Source organism: Somniosus microcephalus, chromosome 10 (assembly GCF_052327205.1).
Source record: "Somniosus microcephalus isolate GS21.2 chromosome 10, FLI_Smic_1.0, whole genome shotgun sequence".
Taxonomy (NCBI): domain Eukaryota; kingdom Metazoa; phylum Chordata; class Chondrichthyes; order Squaliformes; family Somniosidae; genus Somniosus; species Somniosus microcephalus.
Genome location: NC_140996.1, coordinates 237,967,873 through 237,985,550, shown reverse-complemented (window position 1 = coordinate 237,985,550; position 17,678 = coordinate 237,967,873). Strand labels below are relative to the sequence as shown.

General features: G+C 47.7%; 1 protein-coding gene across 2 annotated transcripts in view; it reads left to right on the top strand.

Moving 5' to 3' along the window:
• The window catches only part of LOC147112203 (dynein heavy chain domain-containing protein 1-like), a 181,202-nt gene that overhangs the window by 10,624 nt on the left and 152,900 nt on the right, over nucleotides 1-17,678 (top strand). For both annotated transcript variants that reach the window (XM_085999853.1, XM_085999852.1), the window contains exon 3: nucleotides 4,412-4,550. In XM_085999853.1, the coding sequence (XP_085855979.1) occupies nucleotides 4,412-4,550 (139 nt within the window). The remainder of the gene's footprint in view (nucleotides 1-4,411; nucleotides 4,551-17,678) is intronic.

Below are 17,678 nucleotides of genomic sequence, written 5' to 3'. Positions count from 1 at the left end.
GAACTCCGGCTCCGTGTTGAAGAGCTGGAGACCGAGCTTCAAACACTGAGACACATCAGGGAGGGGAGACTTACCTGGACTCTGTGTTCCAGGAAGTAGTCACACCAATTAGATTAACTAATTCAGATGTAGTCCGTGGTCAGCGACAGGAGGGTGTGACTATGAGTGAGGCAGGTACGGGGATCCAGAAGGTAGTTTTGGAGGAGCCGCAGCCCTTGCTCTTGTCCAACAGGTTCGAGGCTCTTACTCCCTGTGAGGACAGGAACGGGGACTGCAGGGAGGATGAGCAACCTGGCCACAGCACTGTGGAACAAGGGGCCATTCAAGTGGGGGGAGTAAAAAGAAATGTTGTAGTGGTAGGGGATAGTATCATTAGGGGGATAGATAGGGTTCTTTGCAGCCGAGAGCGAGAGTCCCGAACCTCTGTTGCTTGCCCGGTGCCAGGGTTAAGGACACCTCCTCTGGGCTGGAGAGAAACTTGGAGTGGGAGGGGGAGGATCCAGTTGTCGTGGTCCATGTTGGTACCAACGACATAGATAGGACAAGGAAAGAGGTTCTGCTGAGGGAGTATGAGCAGCTAGGGGCCAAATTAAAAAGCAGAACCACAAGGGTAATAATCTCTGGATTACTACCTGAGCCACGAGCAAATTTGGCTAGGGTAAATAAAATCAGGGAGTTAAATGCGTGGCTCAAAGACTGGTGTGGGAGAAATGGGTTTTGCTTCTTGGGACACTGCCACCAGTACTGGGACAGGAGAGAGCTGTTCCATTGGGACGGACTTCACTTGGCCAGTGCTGGGACTAGAATCCTGGCGAATCGAATAACTAGGGCTGTAGAGAGGGCTTTAAACTAATTAGTGGGGGGGAGGTTTCAAGAGAGCGAAAAATAAAAATGTCAGCGGAGAAGGCAATACAGCAAAGTAGCAGTGGGGAAATTAAAAACCAGAGCGTGTCAGGAAGGGACAGAATATATAAAGATAAAGGTAAAGTAGTAAAGGGGGCAAAAGTAGGAATAAATTGTCACAAAACATATTTAAAAGTTCTTTACCTGAATGCACACAGCATTCGTAACAAAATAGACGAGTTGACGGTACAAATAACTACACATGGGTATGATCTGGTGGCCATTACAGAAACATGGCTGTGAGGTGACCATGACTGGGAACTAAACATCCAGGGGTATTTGACTATTAGGAAGGACAGACAGGAAGGAAAGGGAGGTGGTGGCTATGTTAATAAAGGATGGAATCACTGCAATAGTGAGAAATGATATTGGGTCAAAGGATCAGGATAGTGAAACAGTTTGGGTGGAGATAAGGAATAATAAGGGGAAAAAGTCACTAGTGGGCGTAGTCTATAGGCCTCCTAACAGTTGCAACTCTATTGGTCGGAGTATAAATCAGGAAATAGTTGGGGCTTGTAATAAGGGAACAGCTATGATCATGGGAGATTTTAACTTTCATATTGACTGGACAAATCTAGTGAGAGATTGGGAAGCATTTAAAAGCCAGCAAAGAATAACTAAAAGATTAATTTAAAAAGGGAAGATAGATTATGAAAGTAAACTAGCAAAAAATATAAAAACAGATAGCAAGAGTTTCTACAGTTATATAAAAAGAAAAAGGGTGGCTAAAGTGAATGTTGGTCCCTTAGAGGACGAGACCGGGAAATTAGTAGTGGGGAACATGGAGATGGCAAATACGCTGAACAAATATTTTGTATCAGTCTTTACAATAGAGGACACTAAAAATATCCCAACACTGGACAAACAGGGGGTTATAGGGGGGGAGGAGCTAAACATGATTAAAATCACTAAGGAGATGGTACTCGGTAAGATAATGGGACTTAAGGCAGATAAATCCCCTGGACCTGATGGCTTACATCCTAGGGTCTTGAGAGAAGTAGCGGTAGGGATTGCGGATGCATTGGTGGTAATTTTCCAAAACTCCCTGGATTCAGGAAAGGTCCCAGCAGATTGGAAAACTGCTAATGTAATAGCCATTATTTAAAAAGGGAGGTAGACAAAAGGCTGGAAACTATAGACCAGTTAGCCTAACATCTGTGGTTGGTAAAATGTTGGAGTCCATTATTAAGGAAGCAGTAACAGGACATTTGGATAAACATAATTTAATCGGACAGAGTCAGCATGGTTTTATGAAGGGGAAATCATGCTTGACAAATTTGCTCGAATTCTTTGAGGACGTAACAAACAGGGTGGATAAAGGGGAACCAGTGAATGTGGTGTATTTGGACTTCCAAAAGGCATTTGACAAGGTGCCACACAAGATAAAAAATCACAGGATTGGGGGTAATATACTGGCATGGGTGGAAGATTGGCTAGCTAACAGAAAACAGAGAGTTGGGATAAATGGTTCATTCTCGGGTTGGCAATCAGTAACTAGTGGTGTTCCGCAGGGGTCAGTGCTGGGACCCCAACTCTTTACAATCTATATTAACGATTTGGAGGAGGGGACCAAGTGCAATGTATCCAAGTTTGCCGACGATACAAACATGGGAGGGAAAGCAGTGAGTGAGGAGGACATAAAAAACCTGCAAAAGGACATAGACAGGCTAAGTGAGTGGGCAGAAATTTGGCAGATGGAATATAATGTTGGAAAGTGTGAGGTTATGCACTTTGGCAGAAAAAATCAAAGAGCAAGTTGTTATCTAAATGGAAAGAAACTGCAAAGTGCTACAGTACAAAGGGATCTGGGGGTCCTGGTGCATGAAACACAGAAGGTTAGTATGCAGGTACAGCAGGTGATCAGGAAGGCCAATGGAATCTTGGCTTTTATTGCAAGGGGGATGGAGTATAAAAGCAGGGAAGTCTTGCTTCAGTTATACAGGGTACTGGTGAGGCCACACCTGGAATACTGCGTGCAGTTTTGGTTTCCACATTTAAGAAAAGATATACTTGCTCTCGAGGCAGTTCAGAGAAGGTTCACTTGGTTGATTCCGGAGATGAGGGTTTGACTTATGAGGAAAGGTTGAGTAGGTTGGGCCTCTACTCATTGGAATTCAGAAGAATGAGAGGCGATCTTATCGAAACATATAAGATTGTGAGGGGGCTTGATCGGGTGGATGCGGGGAGGATGTTTCCACTGATGGGTGAGACTAGAACTAGGGGGCATAATCCTGGAATAAGGGGCTGCCGTTTCAAAACTGAGATGAGGAGAAACTTCTTCACTCAGAGGGTAGTAAATCTATGGAATTTGCTACCCCAGAGAGCTGTGGAAGCTGCAACATTAAATAAATTTAAAACGGAGATAGACAGTTTCCCAGCTGATAAGGGAATTAAGGGGTTATGGGGAGCGGACAGGGAAGTGGACGTGAGTCTAGGTTCGGATCAGCCATGGTCCTATTGAATGGCGGAGCAGGCCCGAGGGGCCGTATGGCCTACTCCTGCTCCTACTTCTTGTGTTCTACACTGTCCCATCAAATACTCCCAGGGCAGGTACAGCACGGGTTAGATACAGAGTAAAGCTCCCTCTACACTGTCCCATCAAACACTCCCAGGGCAGGTACAGCACGGGTTAGATACAGAGTAAAACTCCCTCTACACTGTCCCATCAAACACTCCCAGGGCAGGTACAGCACGGGTTAGATACAGAGTAAAGCTCCCTCTACACTGTCCCATCAAACACTTCCAGGGCAGGTACAGCACAGGTTAGATACAGAGTAAAGCTCCCTCTACACTGTCCCATCAAACACTCCCAGGGCAGGTACACCACGGGTTAGATACAGAGTAAAGCTCCCTCTACACTGTCCCATCAAATACTCCCAGGGCAGGTACAGCACGGGTTAGATACAGAGTAAAGCTCCCTCTACACTGTCCCATCAAACACTTCCAGGGCAGGTACAGCACGGGTTAGATACAGAGTAAAGCTCGCCCTACACTGTCCCATCAAACACTCCCAGGGCAGGTACAGCACAGGGTTAGATACAGAGTAAAGCTCCCTCTACACTGTCCCATCAAACACTTCCAGGGCAGGTACAGCACGGGTTAGATACAGAGTAAAGCTCGCCCTACACTGTCCCATCAAACACTCCCAGGGCAGGTACAGCACGGGTTAGATACAGAGTAAAGCTCCCACTGCACTGTCCCATCAAACACTCCCAGGGCAGGTACAGCACTCGTCACCAGACAATGGCTCCCTCCCTGGATGATACTGAACCCCCCAAAAGAAGCCCAGCTCCTGGTTGCTGCCCCCTTGTTGGGTGTGTCCATATCCGGATGTTGGGCGAGGCCTGGCTTGGATCCGGCTGTGATGCCTATCATGGTTGAATGGCCAGGCTGATGATTGTAAAGTGGTGAGATGGCGGAACTGGAGTCAGCGGCTTCAGGAGGCCTGTGAATGGTTGAAGTCCCGGCTTTGCATTTTACGGAGATGAAATAAATGTTTCTATTGCAGGTGTCAACACGACCTCAGCGCTGTTGCAGCACATGAGATCCCGACTCGATGACAGTGTCCTGCCCAAGGACCACATGCTGGCCAGAAACATGCTCGCGGTGGCTTATATCTGGGGCTTCGGAGGACATCTTCACTCGAGGTACAGTCGCCCTCGACCTCAGAGCAAGTTACTCTCGTCCTACAGCCTGTCTGCGGAAACCAAATCAGAGGGACAGGCCGAGAACCTCGCCATTACACAACCGGGAAGGTTTAACTCCCGCGACAAAGCCTGGCCTTTAGATCAGCAGCTGGTTACATTTCTACAGCACCTTTAATGTAGAAAATTCTCATCTTCAAATCCCTCCATGGCCTCGCCCCTCCCTATCTCTCTAATCGCCTCCAGCCCCACAACCCTCTGAGATCTCTGCGCTCCTCTGGCCTCTTGCGCATCCCTGATTTTAATCACTCCACCATTGGCGGCCGTGCCTTCAGCTGCCTGGGCCCTAAGCTCTGGAATTCCCGCCCTAAACCTCTCCGCCTCTCTCTCCTCCGTTAAGACACTCCTTAAAACCTCCCTCTTTGACCAAGCTTTTGGTCACCTGTCCTAATATCTCCTTATGTGGCTCGGTGACAAATTGTGTCTGATTTACGCTCCTGTGAAGCATCTTGGGACGTTTTACTGCATTAAAGGCGCTATATAAATCCAAGTTGTTGTTGCTCTTTGACAACCTCCTGACTCAGCGGTGAGCGTGCTACCGACTGAGCCAAGCTGACACCAGGTAACAGGAACCATTCCGTTCACAGGAACGGCACGGGACGTTTCACAGCGTTACAGGCAAGTTGTTGTTGTAGAAAAAGCCCCAAGGTGCTTCACGGAGCGAAGAACGAAAGTGAATGCAGGTAATTACAGAGTGGCGCTGACCGGTGTCCGAGTTAGACCTCATGGGCAAAGGCCCGTCCTCAAAGGTGGGTTTTGGAAAGAGGGAGCGGGGGAGAGGCTTAGGGAGCGGCAGCGGCGAAAGGATAAAGAGCGGCCCGAGAGCGGAGCTGAATTAAAGCAGCGGCAGCGGCGAGAGGATAAAGAGCGGCCCGACAGCGGACCTGAATTAAAGCAGCGGGAGCGGCGAGAGGATAAAGAGCGGCCCGAGAACGGAGCTGAATTAAAGCAGCGACAGCGGCGAGAGGATAAAGAGCGGTCCGAGAGTGGACCTGAATTAAAGCAGCGGCAGCAGCGAGAGGATAAAGAGCGGCCCGAGAGCGGAGCTGAATTAAAGCAGCGGCAGCGGCGAGAGGATAAAGAGCGGTCCGAGAGTGGACCTGAATTAAAGCAGCGGCAGCGGCGAGAGGATAAAGAGCGGCCCGAGAGCGGACCTGAATTAAAGCAGCGGCGAGAGGATAAAGAGCGGCCCGAGAGCGGAGCTGAATTAAAGCAGCGGCGAGAGGATAAAGAGCGGCCCGAGAGCGGACCTGAATTAAAGCAGCGGCAGCGGCGAGAGGATAAAGAGCGGCCCGAGAGTGGACCTGAATTAAAGCAGCGACAGCGGCGAGAGGATAAAGAGCGGCCCGAGAGCGGACCTGAATTAAAGCAGCGACAGCGGCGAGAGGATAAAGAGCGGCCCGAGAGTGGACCTGAATTAAAGCAGCGGCAGCAGCGAGAGGATAAAGAGCGGTCCGAGAGTGGACCTGAATTAAAGCAGCGGCAGCGGCGAGAGGATAAAGAGCGGCCCGAGAGCGGAGCTGAATTAAAGCAGCGGCAGCGGCGAGAGGATAAAGAGCGGCCCGAGAGCGGACCTGAATTAAAGCAGCGGCGAGAGGATAAAGAGCGGCCCGAGAGCGGAGCTGAATTAAAGCAGCGGCAGCGGCGAGAGGATAAAGAGCGGCCCGAGAGTGGACCTGAATTAAAGCAGCGACAGCGGCGAGAGGATAAAGAGCGGCCCGAGAGCGGACCTGAATTAAAGCAGCGACAGCGGCGAGAGGATAAAGAGCGGCCCGAGAGTGGACCTGAATTAAAGCAGCGGCAGCGGCGAGAGGATAAAGAGCGGCCCGAGAGCGGACCTGAATTAAAGCAGCGACAGCGGCGAGAGGATAAAGAGCGGCCCGAGAGCGGACCTGAATTAAAGCAGCGGCAGCGGCGAGAGGATAAAGAGCGGCCCGAGAGTGGACCTGAATTAAAGCAGCGGCAGCGGCGAGAGGATAAAGAGCGGCCCGAGAGTGGACCTGAATTAAAGCAGCGACAGCGGCGAGAGGATAAAGAGCGGCCCGAGAGCGGACCTGAATTAAAGCAGCGGCGAGGCTCCGATTCAAAAACAACATCGAAGAGTGACGTCACAGGAGAGCAGGTAGGTGATTGGTTGGTGAGTATTACAGCTTTTTTTGCTCTAAGTTAGGGAAGGAGTTAAATTAAGAGCTGAGAAACTGTAACTTGCAATTACTTATTAAATTAATAACTTAAACTAAATAAAATAATCAAAAAATAAACCTAAAATATCGATTGAATAAAATCTTTAACTAATGAATGAATAAATAAATAAAACAAGGTTAGAGATGATAGGGCAGGTGGTGTGTGGTAACTGCAGCGTGTGGGAGTCTGGAGAGCATCGCGATCCCGAGCAACCACATCTGCAGTAAGTGTCTGCAACTCGAGGAACTTCGGCTCAGGGTTGTTGAGCTGGAGTACGAGCTGCAGACATTGCGATGCATCAGGGAGGGGGAGAGTTACCTGGACACTTTGTTCCAGGAGGCAGTCACACCCTTTAGGTTAAGTAGTACTTTAGAGTTCGTCAGTGGTCAGGGACAGGAGGGTGTGACTGCGAGTCAGGCAGGTATGGGGACCCAGGATGTAGTGATGGAGGAGTCTCAGCCCTGGACCTTGTCCAACAGGTACGAGGTACTTTCTACCTGTATGGATGAGGAAAAGGACTGCAGGGAGGATGGGCAAACTGACCACGGCACTGTGGTACAGGGGGCCATCCAAGTGGGGGGAGAAGGAAGGAATGTGGTGGTAGTAGGGGACAGTATAGTCAGGGGGATAGATACTGTTCTCTGCAGCCGCAAAAGAGAGTCCCGAAGGCTGTGTTGCCTGCCCGGTGCTAGGGTTAAGGATATCTCCTCGCCGCTGGAGAAGAACTTGGAGTGGGAGGAGGAGGACCCAGTTGTCGTGGTCCATGTAGGAACCAACGACATAGGTAGAAATAACAATGAGGTTCTACTGAGGGAGTTTGAGGAGCTAGGGTCTAAATTAATAAGCAGAACCACAAGGGTAATAATCTCTGGATTACTACCTGAGCCACACACAAATTGGCATAGGGTCAAACAGATCAGAGAGTTAAATGCCTGGCTCAAAGAGTGGTGTGGGGAAAACGGGGTTTCAATTCATGGGGCACTGGCACCAGTACTGGGGAAAGAGGGAGCTGTTCTATCGGGACGGGCTGCACTTAAACCGGGCTGGGTTCAGCGTCCTGGCGAATCGAATAACTAGGGCTGTAGATAGGACTTTTGTTAGATCCGTGTATCTTGATGTTGTGTGTCCTTCAATAATTAGACAAGAGACTGCAGGGAACAATCAACAGGTGTTTACTGGATGAGGGTTACTCTAAAACTAAACGTACAGATCCCTACTCAGTTTATATACAGGTGTGGTCACTCCCGGTACTACAGTATACAGGAGCTGTAAAAAGCCGTTCTCCCCTTAAAGGTACATACATTACAATTCCTCCCCTTTTAGATTAACAGTACCATAACATTCATTTAACAATTAAATATCAACTAATTACAATTAACACTTTTAACATGCAACATTAACTGAAAATAGTCTATTTATAAATTCAGTCTTTGGGGAGGCTTCCTGATCCTTTCTGGATTGCGCCTTTCCTGAGTGTCTTGCTCTTGGTGCGGAGGCGATTCTGGCCCCCTGTCGTCGGTTGGTTCATCAGCTTCCGATGCTACTGTTTCTGGGGTAGATGCTACCTGTATGTCGGGTTCATCACCAGATACGTGAGACATGGGGTTGACTCGTTCCTGTGACTCTAGGATCTGGTCAACATGGCGTCTCACAATGTTCTCCCCAACATCCACTGTGTACATTAGTGGCCCCTGCCGTGTGCATATCGTTCCTGGTTGCCATTTCTCTGTTCGGTAGTCGCGGGCCAAGACTGGTTGCCCTACATTGAAGCTCCTTGTCGGCTTCTCATTGATGTGCTGGAATTGCTTATTCTCAACATCTCTTCGTACATTTGGTCTGAGCAAATCCAGACGAGATCTCAACCTTCGGTTAAAGAACATCATGGCCGTGGTCTGGTTGGTGACTGCATGTGTCGCATTTCTGTAGGCTAACAGGAAATTGTTCACCTTATGCTGCAGTGGAATGTCGTCATCGCACATGGCCCTTACTGCTTTTTTAAAGGTTTGTACGAACCTCTCAGCCAATCCATTTGTGGCTGGATGATACGGGGCGGATGTGTAATGCCTTCCCCCATTCCTTTTCATAAATCTTCGAAACTCTTCGGACACAAACTGTGGTCTGTTATCAGAGCAAATCTGCTCTGGCAAGCCGTTCCTGGCAAATATGGTCCGTAGGACTGCAATAGTTTTCTCCGTGGTGGTGGAGGACATTTTGATCACCTCAGGCCATTTTGAGTGCGCATCCACGGCTATTAAAAACATTGAGTCCATGAATGGACCAGCAAAATCAATATGCACCCGTTGCCATGGAGATGAGGGCCACTCCCATGGGTGTAGAGGAGCATGTGGTGGTGCATTTTGGACCTTCTGGCATCCTGAGCAGCTCTTTGTCAGGTCCTCGATTTGCTGATCGATCCCCGGCCACCACACATAAGCCCTAGCAAGGCTTTTCATTTTCACCCCTCCCAGATGGCCTTCGTGAAGCTCATTGAGCACTCTCTCCCTTAACTTGGGTGGAATTACCACTCGGAATCCACACATCAAGGTCCCCTGGCATACTGACAGCTGTTCTCTTCTGGATGAGAATGCTGGCAACAGTGAGTCGCCATGTGTTGGCCATCCCTTCACCGTCAAGTCATATACCCGAGACAGTGTCGGGTCATTTCGGGTCTCCTTCTCTATATCAGCGTTAGTTACTGGCAAGCGTTCAATTATAGTCGAATAAAATATTTCGACAGGGTCCACTGCTGGTGCTTCCTCCGCAGTAGGCAGTGGCAGGCGTGATAGCTCATCAGCGTTTCCATGCTGTTTCGTGCCATTATACTCGATTTCATATTGGTTCGCCCCTAGAAAAAGGGACCATCTTTGTAGCCGTTGCGCAGTCATCACCGGAACGCCCTTCTTTGGATTAAAGATGGAGACAAGTGGTTGGTGGTCAGTCAGCAAGGTGAGCTTCTGCCCGTGCAGATAGTGGTTGAACTTTTTCACTCCCCACACTAGGCTGGCCCCCTGTCAATCTGGGCATAGTTACGCTCGGCTGAGGTTAGTGAGGCTCTTACTCCCTGTGAGGATGGGAACAGGGACTGCAGGGGAGGATGAGCAACCTGGCCACAGCACCGTGGAGCGGGGGGCCATTCAAGTGGGGGGAGTTAAAAGAAATGTTGTAGTGGTAGGGGATAGTATCGTTCGGGGGATAGATAGAGTTCTTTGCAGCTGAGAGTGAGAGTCCCGAAGCCTGTGTTGCCTGCCCGGTGCCAGGGTTAAGGACATCTCCTCTGGACTGGAGAGAAACTTGGAGTGGGAGGGGGAGGATCCAGTTGTCATGGTCCATGTTGGTACCAATGACATAGATAGGACAAGGAAGGAGGTTCTGCTGAGGGAGTTTGAGCAGCTAGGGGCCAAATTAAAAAGCAGAACCACAAGGGTAATAATATTACCTGAGCCACGAGCGAATTTGGCTAGGACAAATAAAATTAGAGAGTTAAATGCGTGGCTCAAAGACTGGTGTGGGAGAAATGTGTTTTGCTTCCTGGGACACTGGCACCAGTACTGGGGCAGGAGGGAGCTGTTCCGTTGGGATGGGCTTCACTTGGCCAGTGCTGGGACTAGAGTCCTGGCGGATCATATAACTAGGGCTGTAGAGAGGGCTTTAAACTAACGAGTGGGGGGGAGGTTCCGAGAGAGCAAATAATAAAAATGACAACAGAGAAGGTCATAGACTTAGGTAGCAGTGGGGAAATTAAAAACCAGAGCATGTCAGGAAGGGGCAGAAGGTATGGAGTAAAAGGTAAAGTAATAAAAAGGGCAAAAGCAGGAACTAAGTGTCACAAAACATATTTGAAAGTTCTCTATCTGAATGCACGTAGCATTCGTAACAAAATAGACGAGTTAATGGCACAAATAACTACATATGGGTATGATCTTGTGGCCATTACAGAAACATGGCTGCAGGGTGACAATGCCTGGGAATTAAACATACCAGGTTATTTAACGATCAGGAAGGACAGGCAGGAAGGAAGGGGAGGTGGGGTGGCTATGTTAATAAAGGAAGGAATCACTGTAATACAGAGAAATGATATTGGGTCAAAAGATCAGGATAATGAAACAGTTTGGGTGGAGGTAAGGAATAATAAGGGGAAAAAAACACTAGTGGGCGTAGTCTACAGGCCTCCGAACAGTGGCAACTCTGTTGGACGGAGTATCAATCAGGAAATAGTTGAGGCTTGTAATAAGGGAACATCTATAATTATGGGGGATTTTAACTATCATATTAATTGGACAAATCAAATTGGGCAGGGCTGCCTTGAGGATGAGTTCATTGAGTGTATTAGGGATGGGTTTCTTGAGCAGTATGTTACTGAACCGACCAGGGGGCAAGCAACCTTAGATCTGGTCCTGTGTAACGAGACAGGATTAATTAAAAATGTCCTAGTAAAGGATCCCCTTGGAATGAGTGACCATAACATGGTTGAATTCCATATTCAATTAGAGGGTGAGAAGGTTGGATCTCAAACAAGCGTGCTAAGCTTGAATAAAGGAGACTATGAAGGTATGAAAGCGGAATTGAGTCGAGTGGATTGGGAAAATAGATTAAAGGGTAAGACGATACATGATCAGTGGTGTACATTTAAGGAGTTATTTTACAACTTCCAAAAAATATATATTCCACTGAGAAGAAAAGGGTGTAAAAGAAAAGACAGCCATCCGTGGCTAAGTAAAGAAATTAAGGATAGTATTCGACTAAAAACAAGGGCATATAAGGTAGCCAAATCTAGTGGGAGGATAGAGGATTGGGAAAACTTTAAAAGACAGCAAAAAATAACAAAAAGATTGATTAAGAAAGGGAAGATAGATTATGAAAGTAAATTAGCAAAAAATATAAAAACAGATAGTAAGAGTTTTTATAGTTATATAAAAAGAAAAAGGGTGGCTAAAGTAAATGTTGGTCCCTTAGAGGATGAGACCGGGAAATTAATGGTGGGAAATATGGAGATGGCAAAAACACTGAATGAATATTTTATATCAGTCTTTACAGTAGAAGACACTAAGAATATCCCAACACTGGACAAACAGGGGGCTAAAGGGGGGGAGGAGCTAAACATGATCAAAATCACTAAGGAAGTGGTACTCGGTAAAATAATGGGACTCAAGGCGGATAAATCACCTGGACCTGATGGCTTACATCCTAGGGTCTTGAGGGAAGTGGCGGTAGAGATTGTGGATGCATTGGTAATAATTTTCCAAAACTCCCTGGACTCGGCAATGGTCCCGGCAGACTGGAAAACTGCTAATGTAACACCCTTATTTAAAAAGGGCAGTAGACAGAAGGCTGGAAACTATAGACCGGTTAGCCTAACATCTGTGGTAGGTAAAATTTTGGAGTCCATTATTAAGGAGACAGTAACAGGACATTTGGATAATCATAATTTAATAGGACAAAGTCAGCATGGTTTTATGAAGGGGAAGTCATGTTTGACAAATTTGCTGGAGTTCTTTAATGAAGTAACATATAGGGTGGATAAAGGGGAACCAGTGGACGTAGTGTATTTAGACTTCCAAAAGGCATTTGACAAGGTGCCACACAAAAGATTATTGCTTAAGATAAAAAATCACGGGATTGGGGGTAATATTCTGGCATGGATAGAGGATTGGCTATCTAACAGAAGGCAGAGAGTTGGGATAAATGGTTCATTCTCAGACTGGCAATCAGTAACTAGTGGTGTTCCGCAGGGGTCAGTGCTGGGTCCCCAACTCTTTATGATCTATATTAACGATTTGGAGGAGGGGACCGAGTGTAACATATCAAAGTTTGCAGATGATACTAAGATGGGAGGGAAAGTAGTGAGTGAGGAGGACATAAAAAACCTGCAAGGGGACATAGACAGGCTAAGTAAGTGGGCAGAGATTTGGCAGATGGAATACAATACTGGAAAGTGTGAGGTTATGCACTTTGGCAGGAAAAATCGTAGAGCAAGTTATTATCTTAATGGCAAGAAACTGGAAAGTACTGAAGTACAAAGGGATCTGGGGGTCCTGGTGCACGAAACTCAAAAGGTTAGTATGCAGGTGCAGCAAGTGATTAAGAAGGCCAATGGAATGTTGGCTTTCATTGCTAGGGGGATAGAATATAAAAATAGGGAGGTATTGCTTCAGTTGTACAAGGTATTGGTGAGACCGCACCTGGAATACTGCGTACAGTTTTGGTGTCCATACTTAAGAAAGGACATACTTGCTCTCGAGTCAGTACAAAGAAGGTTCACTCGGTTAATCCCGGGGATGAGGGGATGGACATATGAGGAGAGGTTGAGTAGATTGGGATTCTGCTCATTGGAGTTCAGAAGAATGAGAGGCGATCTTATTGAAACATATAAGATTGTGAAGGGGTTGGATCGGGTGGATGCGGGGAGGATGTTCCCGATGATGGGTGAAACTAGAACTAGGGGGCATAGTCTTAGAATAAGGGGCTGCTCTTTCAAAACTGAGATGAGGAGGAACTACTTCACTCAGAGGGTGGTAGGTCCATGGAATATGCTGCCCCAAAAAGCTGTAGAAGCTACATCATTACATAAATTTAAAACAGCAATAGACAGTTTCCTAGAAGTAAAGGGAATTAAGGGTTACGGGGAGCGGGCAGGAATTTGGACATGAGTCTAGGTTCGGATTGGCCATGGCCCTGTGGGTAGCGGAGCGGGCCCAGGGGCCGTGTAGCCTGATCCTGCTCCTATTTCGTGTGTCTAATTCTGTTAGATTCAGGAGATGGTTCTGTGATAGTGGATTGGCGGTTAGGATCAGATCAGCCATGATCTTATTGAATGGCGGAGCAGGCTCGAGGGGCCGATTGGCCTACTCCTGCTCCTATTTCTTATGTTCTTATGTTCTTATGACCGAGACGCAAAGGTTACTGGCCTGTCCAAGCCGTCCGGGAATTTGTGCGACAGCACCGCTCCAATGCCATAGGGTGATACATCACATGCCAACCGAATTGGTAGTGCTGGGTTGAAATGAACCAACACCTCTTTTGATGTGATCAATTCTTTGCACTTCTGGAAAGCTCGTTTACATTCGTCATTCCACTTCCATGGTACCCCAGTTTGCAGTAGGGTGCTCAGTGGGTGTAGTACTGTAGACAAATTCGGCAAGAACTTATGGTAGTAGTTCACCAGCCCGAGGAACGACCTCAGTTGTGACACATTTTCCAGTGCTGGAGCCTTGACTACTGCCTCAATCTTTTCAGGGGACTTATGTAACCCCTCTTCATCAATAACGTGGCCACAATACGAGATCTGTTTCTGGAAAAACTCGCATTTGTGGCGATTAGCTCGGAGCCCATATTCCTTCAATCTAGTGAGCACCTGCTCCAGGTTGGCGAGGTGATCACTGTCATTTTCGCCCGTGACCAGGATGTCGTCCAAATAACACTGGGTCCCTGGAATCCCTTGCAGGACTTGATCCATTGCCCTTTGCCAAATAGCCGGAGCTGATGCTACCCCGAACACCAGCCGGTTGTATTGGTAGAGACCTTTATGAGTGTTGATCGTGAGGTACTGTTTCGAGGCTTCTTCTACCTCCATTTTAAGGTACGCCTGGGCCAGATCAATCTTAGTGAAGCATTTCCCTCCAGATAGCGAGGCGAAAATATCTTCAATCCGCGGAAGCGGATATTGTACAGTGTGAAGGACTGGGTTCACTATCACCTTAAAGTCCCCACAGATGCGAACCTTCTTTGGTTCCCCAGGCGTATTACTCAACGACCTCTTCATTACAGGAACGATGGGTGTAGCCCACTCGCTCCAGTCCACTTTGGACAGTACTCCTGAACGTTCCAAACCTTCCAGCTCTGCTCCGACGGCTGGGCGGATCGCATAAGGTTCCGGTCTGGCCTTAAAAAAAACTTTGGGCTTGCATTTTCCTCTATTTTGATCATCGCTGTTATGCCTTTTAGTGTTCTGAGTCCCTCCTGGAACACTTCTTGTGCGTCAGTTAGCATTTTTGACAGTTGTCCAGGTGTGACGTCGTCATCCTTTTTGGCATCTACAGTCAGTGCTTGTATGGAATGCCAATCTAGCTGTATCTTCCGGATCCATTCACATCCTAGTAGTGGTGGTCCTCCATCTGGCAATACATATAGGTCCATTTTTGGTGTTTCCTTGCCGTTATATATAACGTTCACCCTTATTTTTCCTTTGGGGTAGACTTTTTGCCCCGTGTACGTCTTCAAGACAATCTCTGTATCTCTCAAGGGTATATGTGAGAATAGCCGCTTGTAGTCCCTTCGGTTTATGACTGTTCGGGCTGATCCTGTGTCCAATTCCATTTTCACTTGGACTCCGGCTATCTTGAGCGTGACCCAGATAGTTTGGTGATCCTCCATTTTGATCACATTATGTAGTTTCAGACAACCCAGCTCCTTGCTTCCAGAGTCTGTATCACTTTTCTGTTCGTCTGCACTACTCTCCGTCACCTTATGTACCTTCTTGTACTTCTCCTGTGGGGATTTCTTGCTGCTAGTTTTCTTTTCCGACCTGCAGACTCTTGCTATGTGTCCTACTTTTCCACACTGTCTGCACACTTGGTCCTTGAACCAGCAATCCTTATGGTCGTGTGTTGTTCTGCCGCAGCGATAGCACTTCACTGTTCTGTATGACATTTCATTTGTGCCATATTCTTGCGGTCTCCATTGTATCTCTGCCGCGCCCCATGCTGCTGCTTCGTGTGATACTGCCATGCTGAAAGCCTTGTCCAGCGTAAGATCCTTTTCTGATAGAAGCCGTTTCTGGGTTCCTTCACTTTGAAGCCCACACACAAACTTGTCCCTTAAAGTATCTGCTTGTCCCGTTCCAAACTGGCAGTGTTTCGATAGCTTGCGCAGTTCCGTTAAAAACTCAGCATTACTTTCATCTTTATGCTGGTTCCTTTTGTGAAACTTAAATCTTTCCGCTGTCAGCAGCGGTGTGGGGTCTAAGTGGTCCTGTAGGATTGACACTATGTTTTCAAAATCCTTTTCCACTGGCTTCTCTGGGGTTACTAGGTTTCGCAGTAAGCCATATGTTTTTGCACCCATTGAATTCAACAATACCAGCACTTTCTTGTCATCTGGCACTTCATTCGCCTTGCAGTACACTTCTATGCGTTCGACATATGTCGTCCAATCTTCGACTTCATTGTCGAACACTGTGACACTGCCACTCTTCGGCATCCCTGGGTGTGGTTAGACTGGCTCAAAATGGCGTCTCCCGCGCTCTCCCTTCTTCTCCGCTGCGGCTCAAAATGGCGTCGCCCGCGCTTTCCTTTCTTCCCTGCTGCAGCTCAAAATGGCGTCTCCCGCGCTTTCCTTTCTTCCCCGCTGACGCTGCTCGGCCCTTGAACACCGGCTGCGCTCTGCGCGTTTTCCTGCGCGCCTCTCTCTCTCGTTGACGCTGCTCGGCCCTTGAACACCAGCTACGCTCTGCTCTTTCTCGTTGACGCCGCTCGGTCCTGAACACCGGCTGCGCCCTGTGCGCTCTACCCTCTCTCTTCTCCCGTCAACGCCGCTCGGTCCTGAACACCGGCTGCGCCCTGTGCGCTCTTCCCTCTCTCTTCTCCCGTCGATGCTGCTCGGCCTTTTTCTGTGCCGTCGGTCGGCTCTAGCCGCCGCTGTCCGGGAAGGGTCTGCGCCGTACCTGTTGCCAGCCCGTTTCGCTGGACCACCGTGACTGGAGAACCAAGCCCAGCCTCCCCTGCGATGCTCAAGTCTCCGCTGGATGGTCGACGCCCGTGCTTCTGGACTCGGCCTTCTTCTTTCACTGTTCTCCAGGAGCAAATCCCTGGGAGGTGATGCAGAGTTGCAGGTAAGTTTGAATCTTCTCGTCGCCAATGTTAGATCCGTGTATCTTGATGTTGTGTGTCCTTCAATAATTAGACAAGAGACTGCAGGGAACAATCAACAGGTGTTTACTGGATGAGGGTTACTCTAAAACTAAACGTACAGATCCCTACTCAGGGTTTATATACAGGTGTGGTCACTGCCGGTACTACAGTATACAGGAGCTGTAAAAAGTAGTTCTCCCCTTAAAGGTACATACACTGCAACTTTAAACTAAAAAAACGGGGGGGAGGGAGGGGTCAGGTGAGGGGAAATTTAGAAATCTAAAGAGAAAGGTCAAGGCAATGGAGCAATGTAGCGATTTGGGTAAAAATAAGCAGAGTGTGACAGGAAGGGACAGAGAGTTTAACGGTAGCAGTGCAGCAGAGAATAAGGTCAAAGCAGGGACTAATGGTAAAACATTTAAATTAAAGGCTCTTGCTCTGAATGCACGAAGCATTCATAACAATATAAACGAACTCGTGGCACAAATAGAGATAAATGGGTTTGATCTAATAGCCATTACAGAGACATGGTTGCAAGGTGGCCAAGGTTGGGAACGAAATGTTCCAGGATACCTAACATTTTGAAAAGATAGGCAGAATGGAAAAGGAGGGGGGAGTAGCCCTGATAATAAAGGATGACATAAGGACAGTAGCGAGAAAGGATCTCGGCTCGGAACATCAGGAAGTAGAATCAGTGTGGGTGGAGATAAGGAATAACAAGGGGCAGAAAACACTGGTGAGAGTAGTATATAGGCTCACTAACAGTAGCTATACCGTTGGACAGAATATTAATCAGGAAATAGGAGCTTGCAACAGAGGTAATGCAATAATCTTGGGGGACTTTGATCTTCATATAGACTGGACAGATCAAATTGGCAAAGGTAGTCTGGAGGACGAGTTCATGAAATGCATTCAGGACAGTTTCCTTGAACAATATGTCATGGAACTAACCAGGGAACAGTCTATGTTAGATCTTGTATTGTGTAATGAGACAGGGTTAATTAGCAATCTCATAGTAAAGGATCCTCTGGGGCAGAGTGAT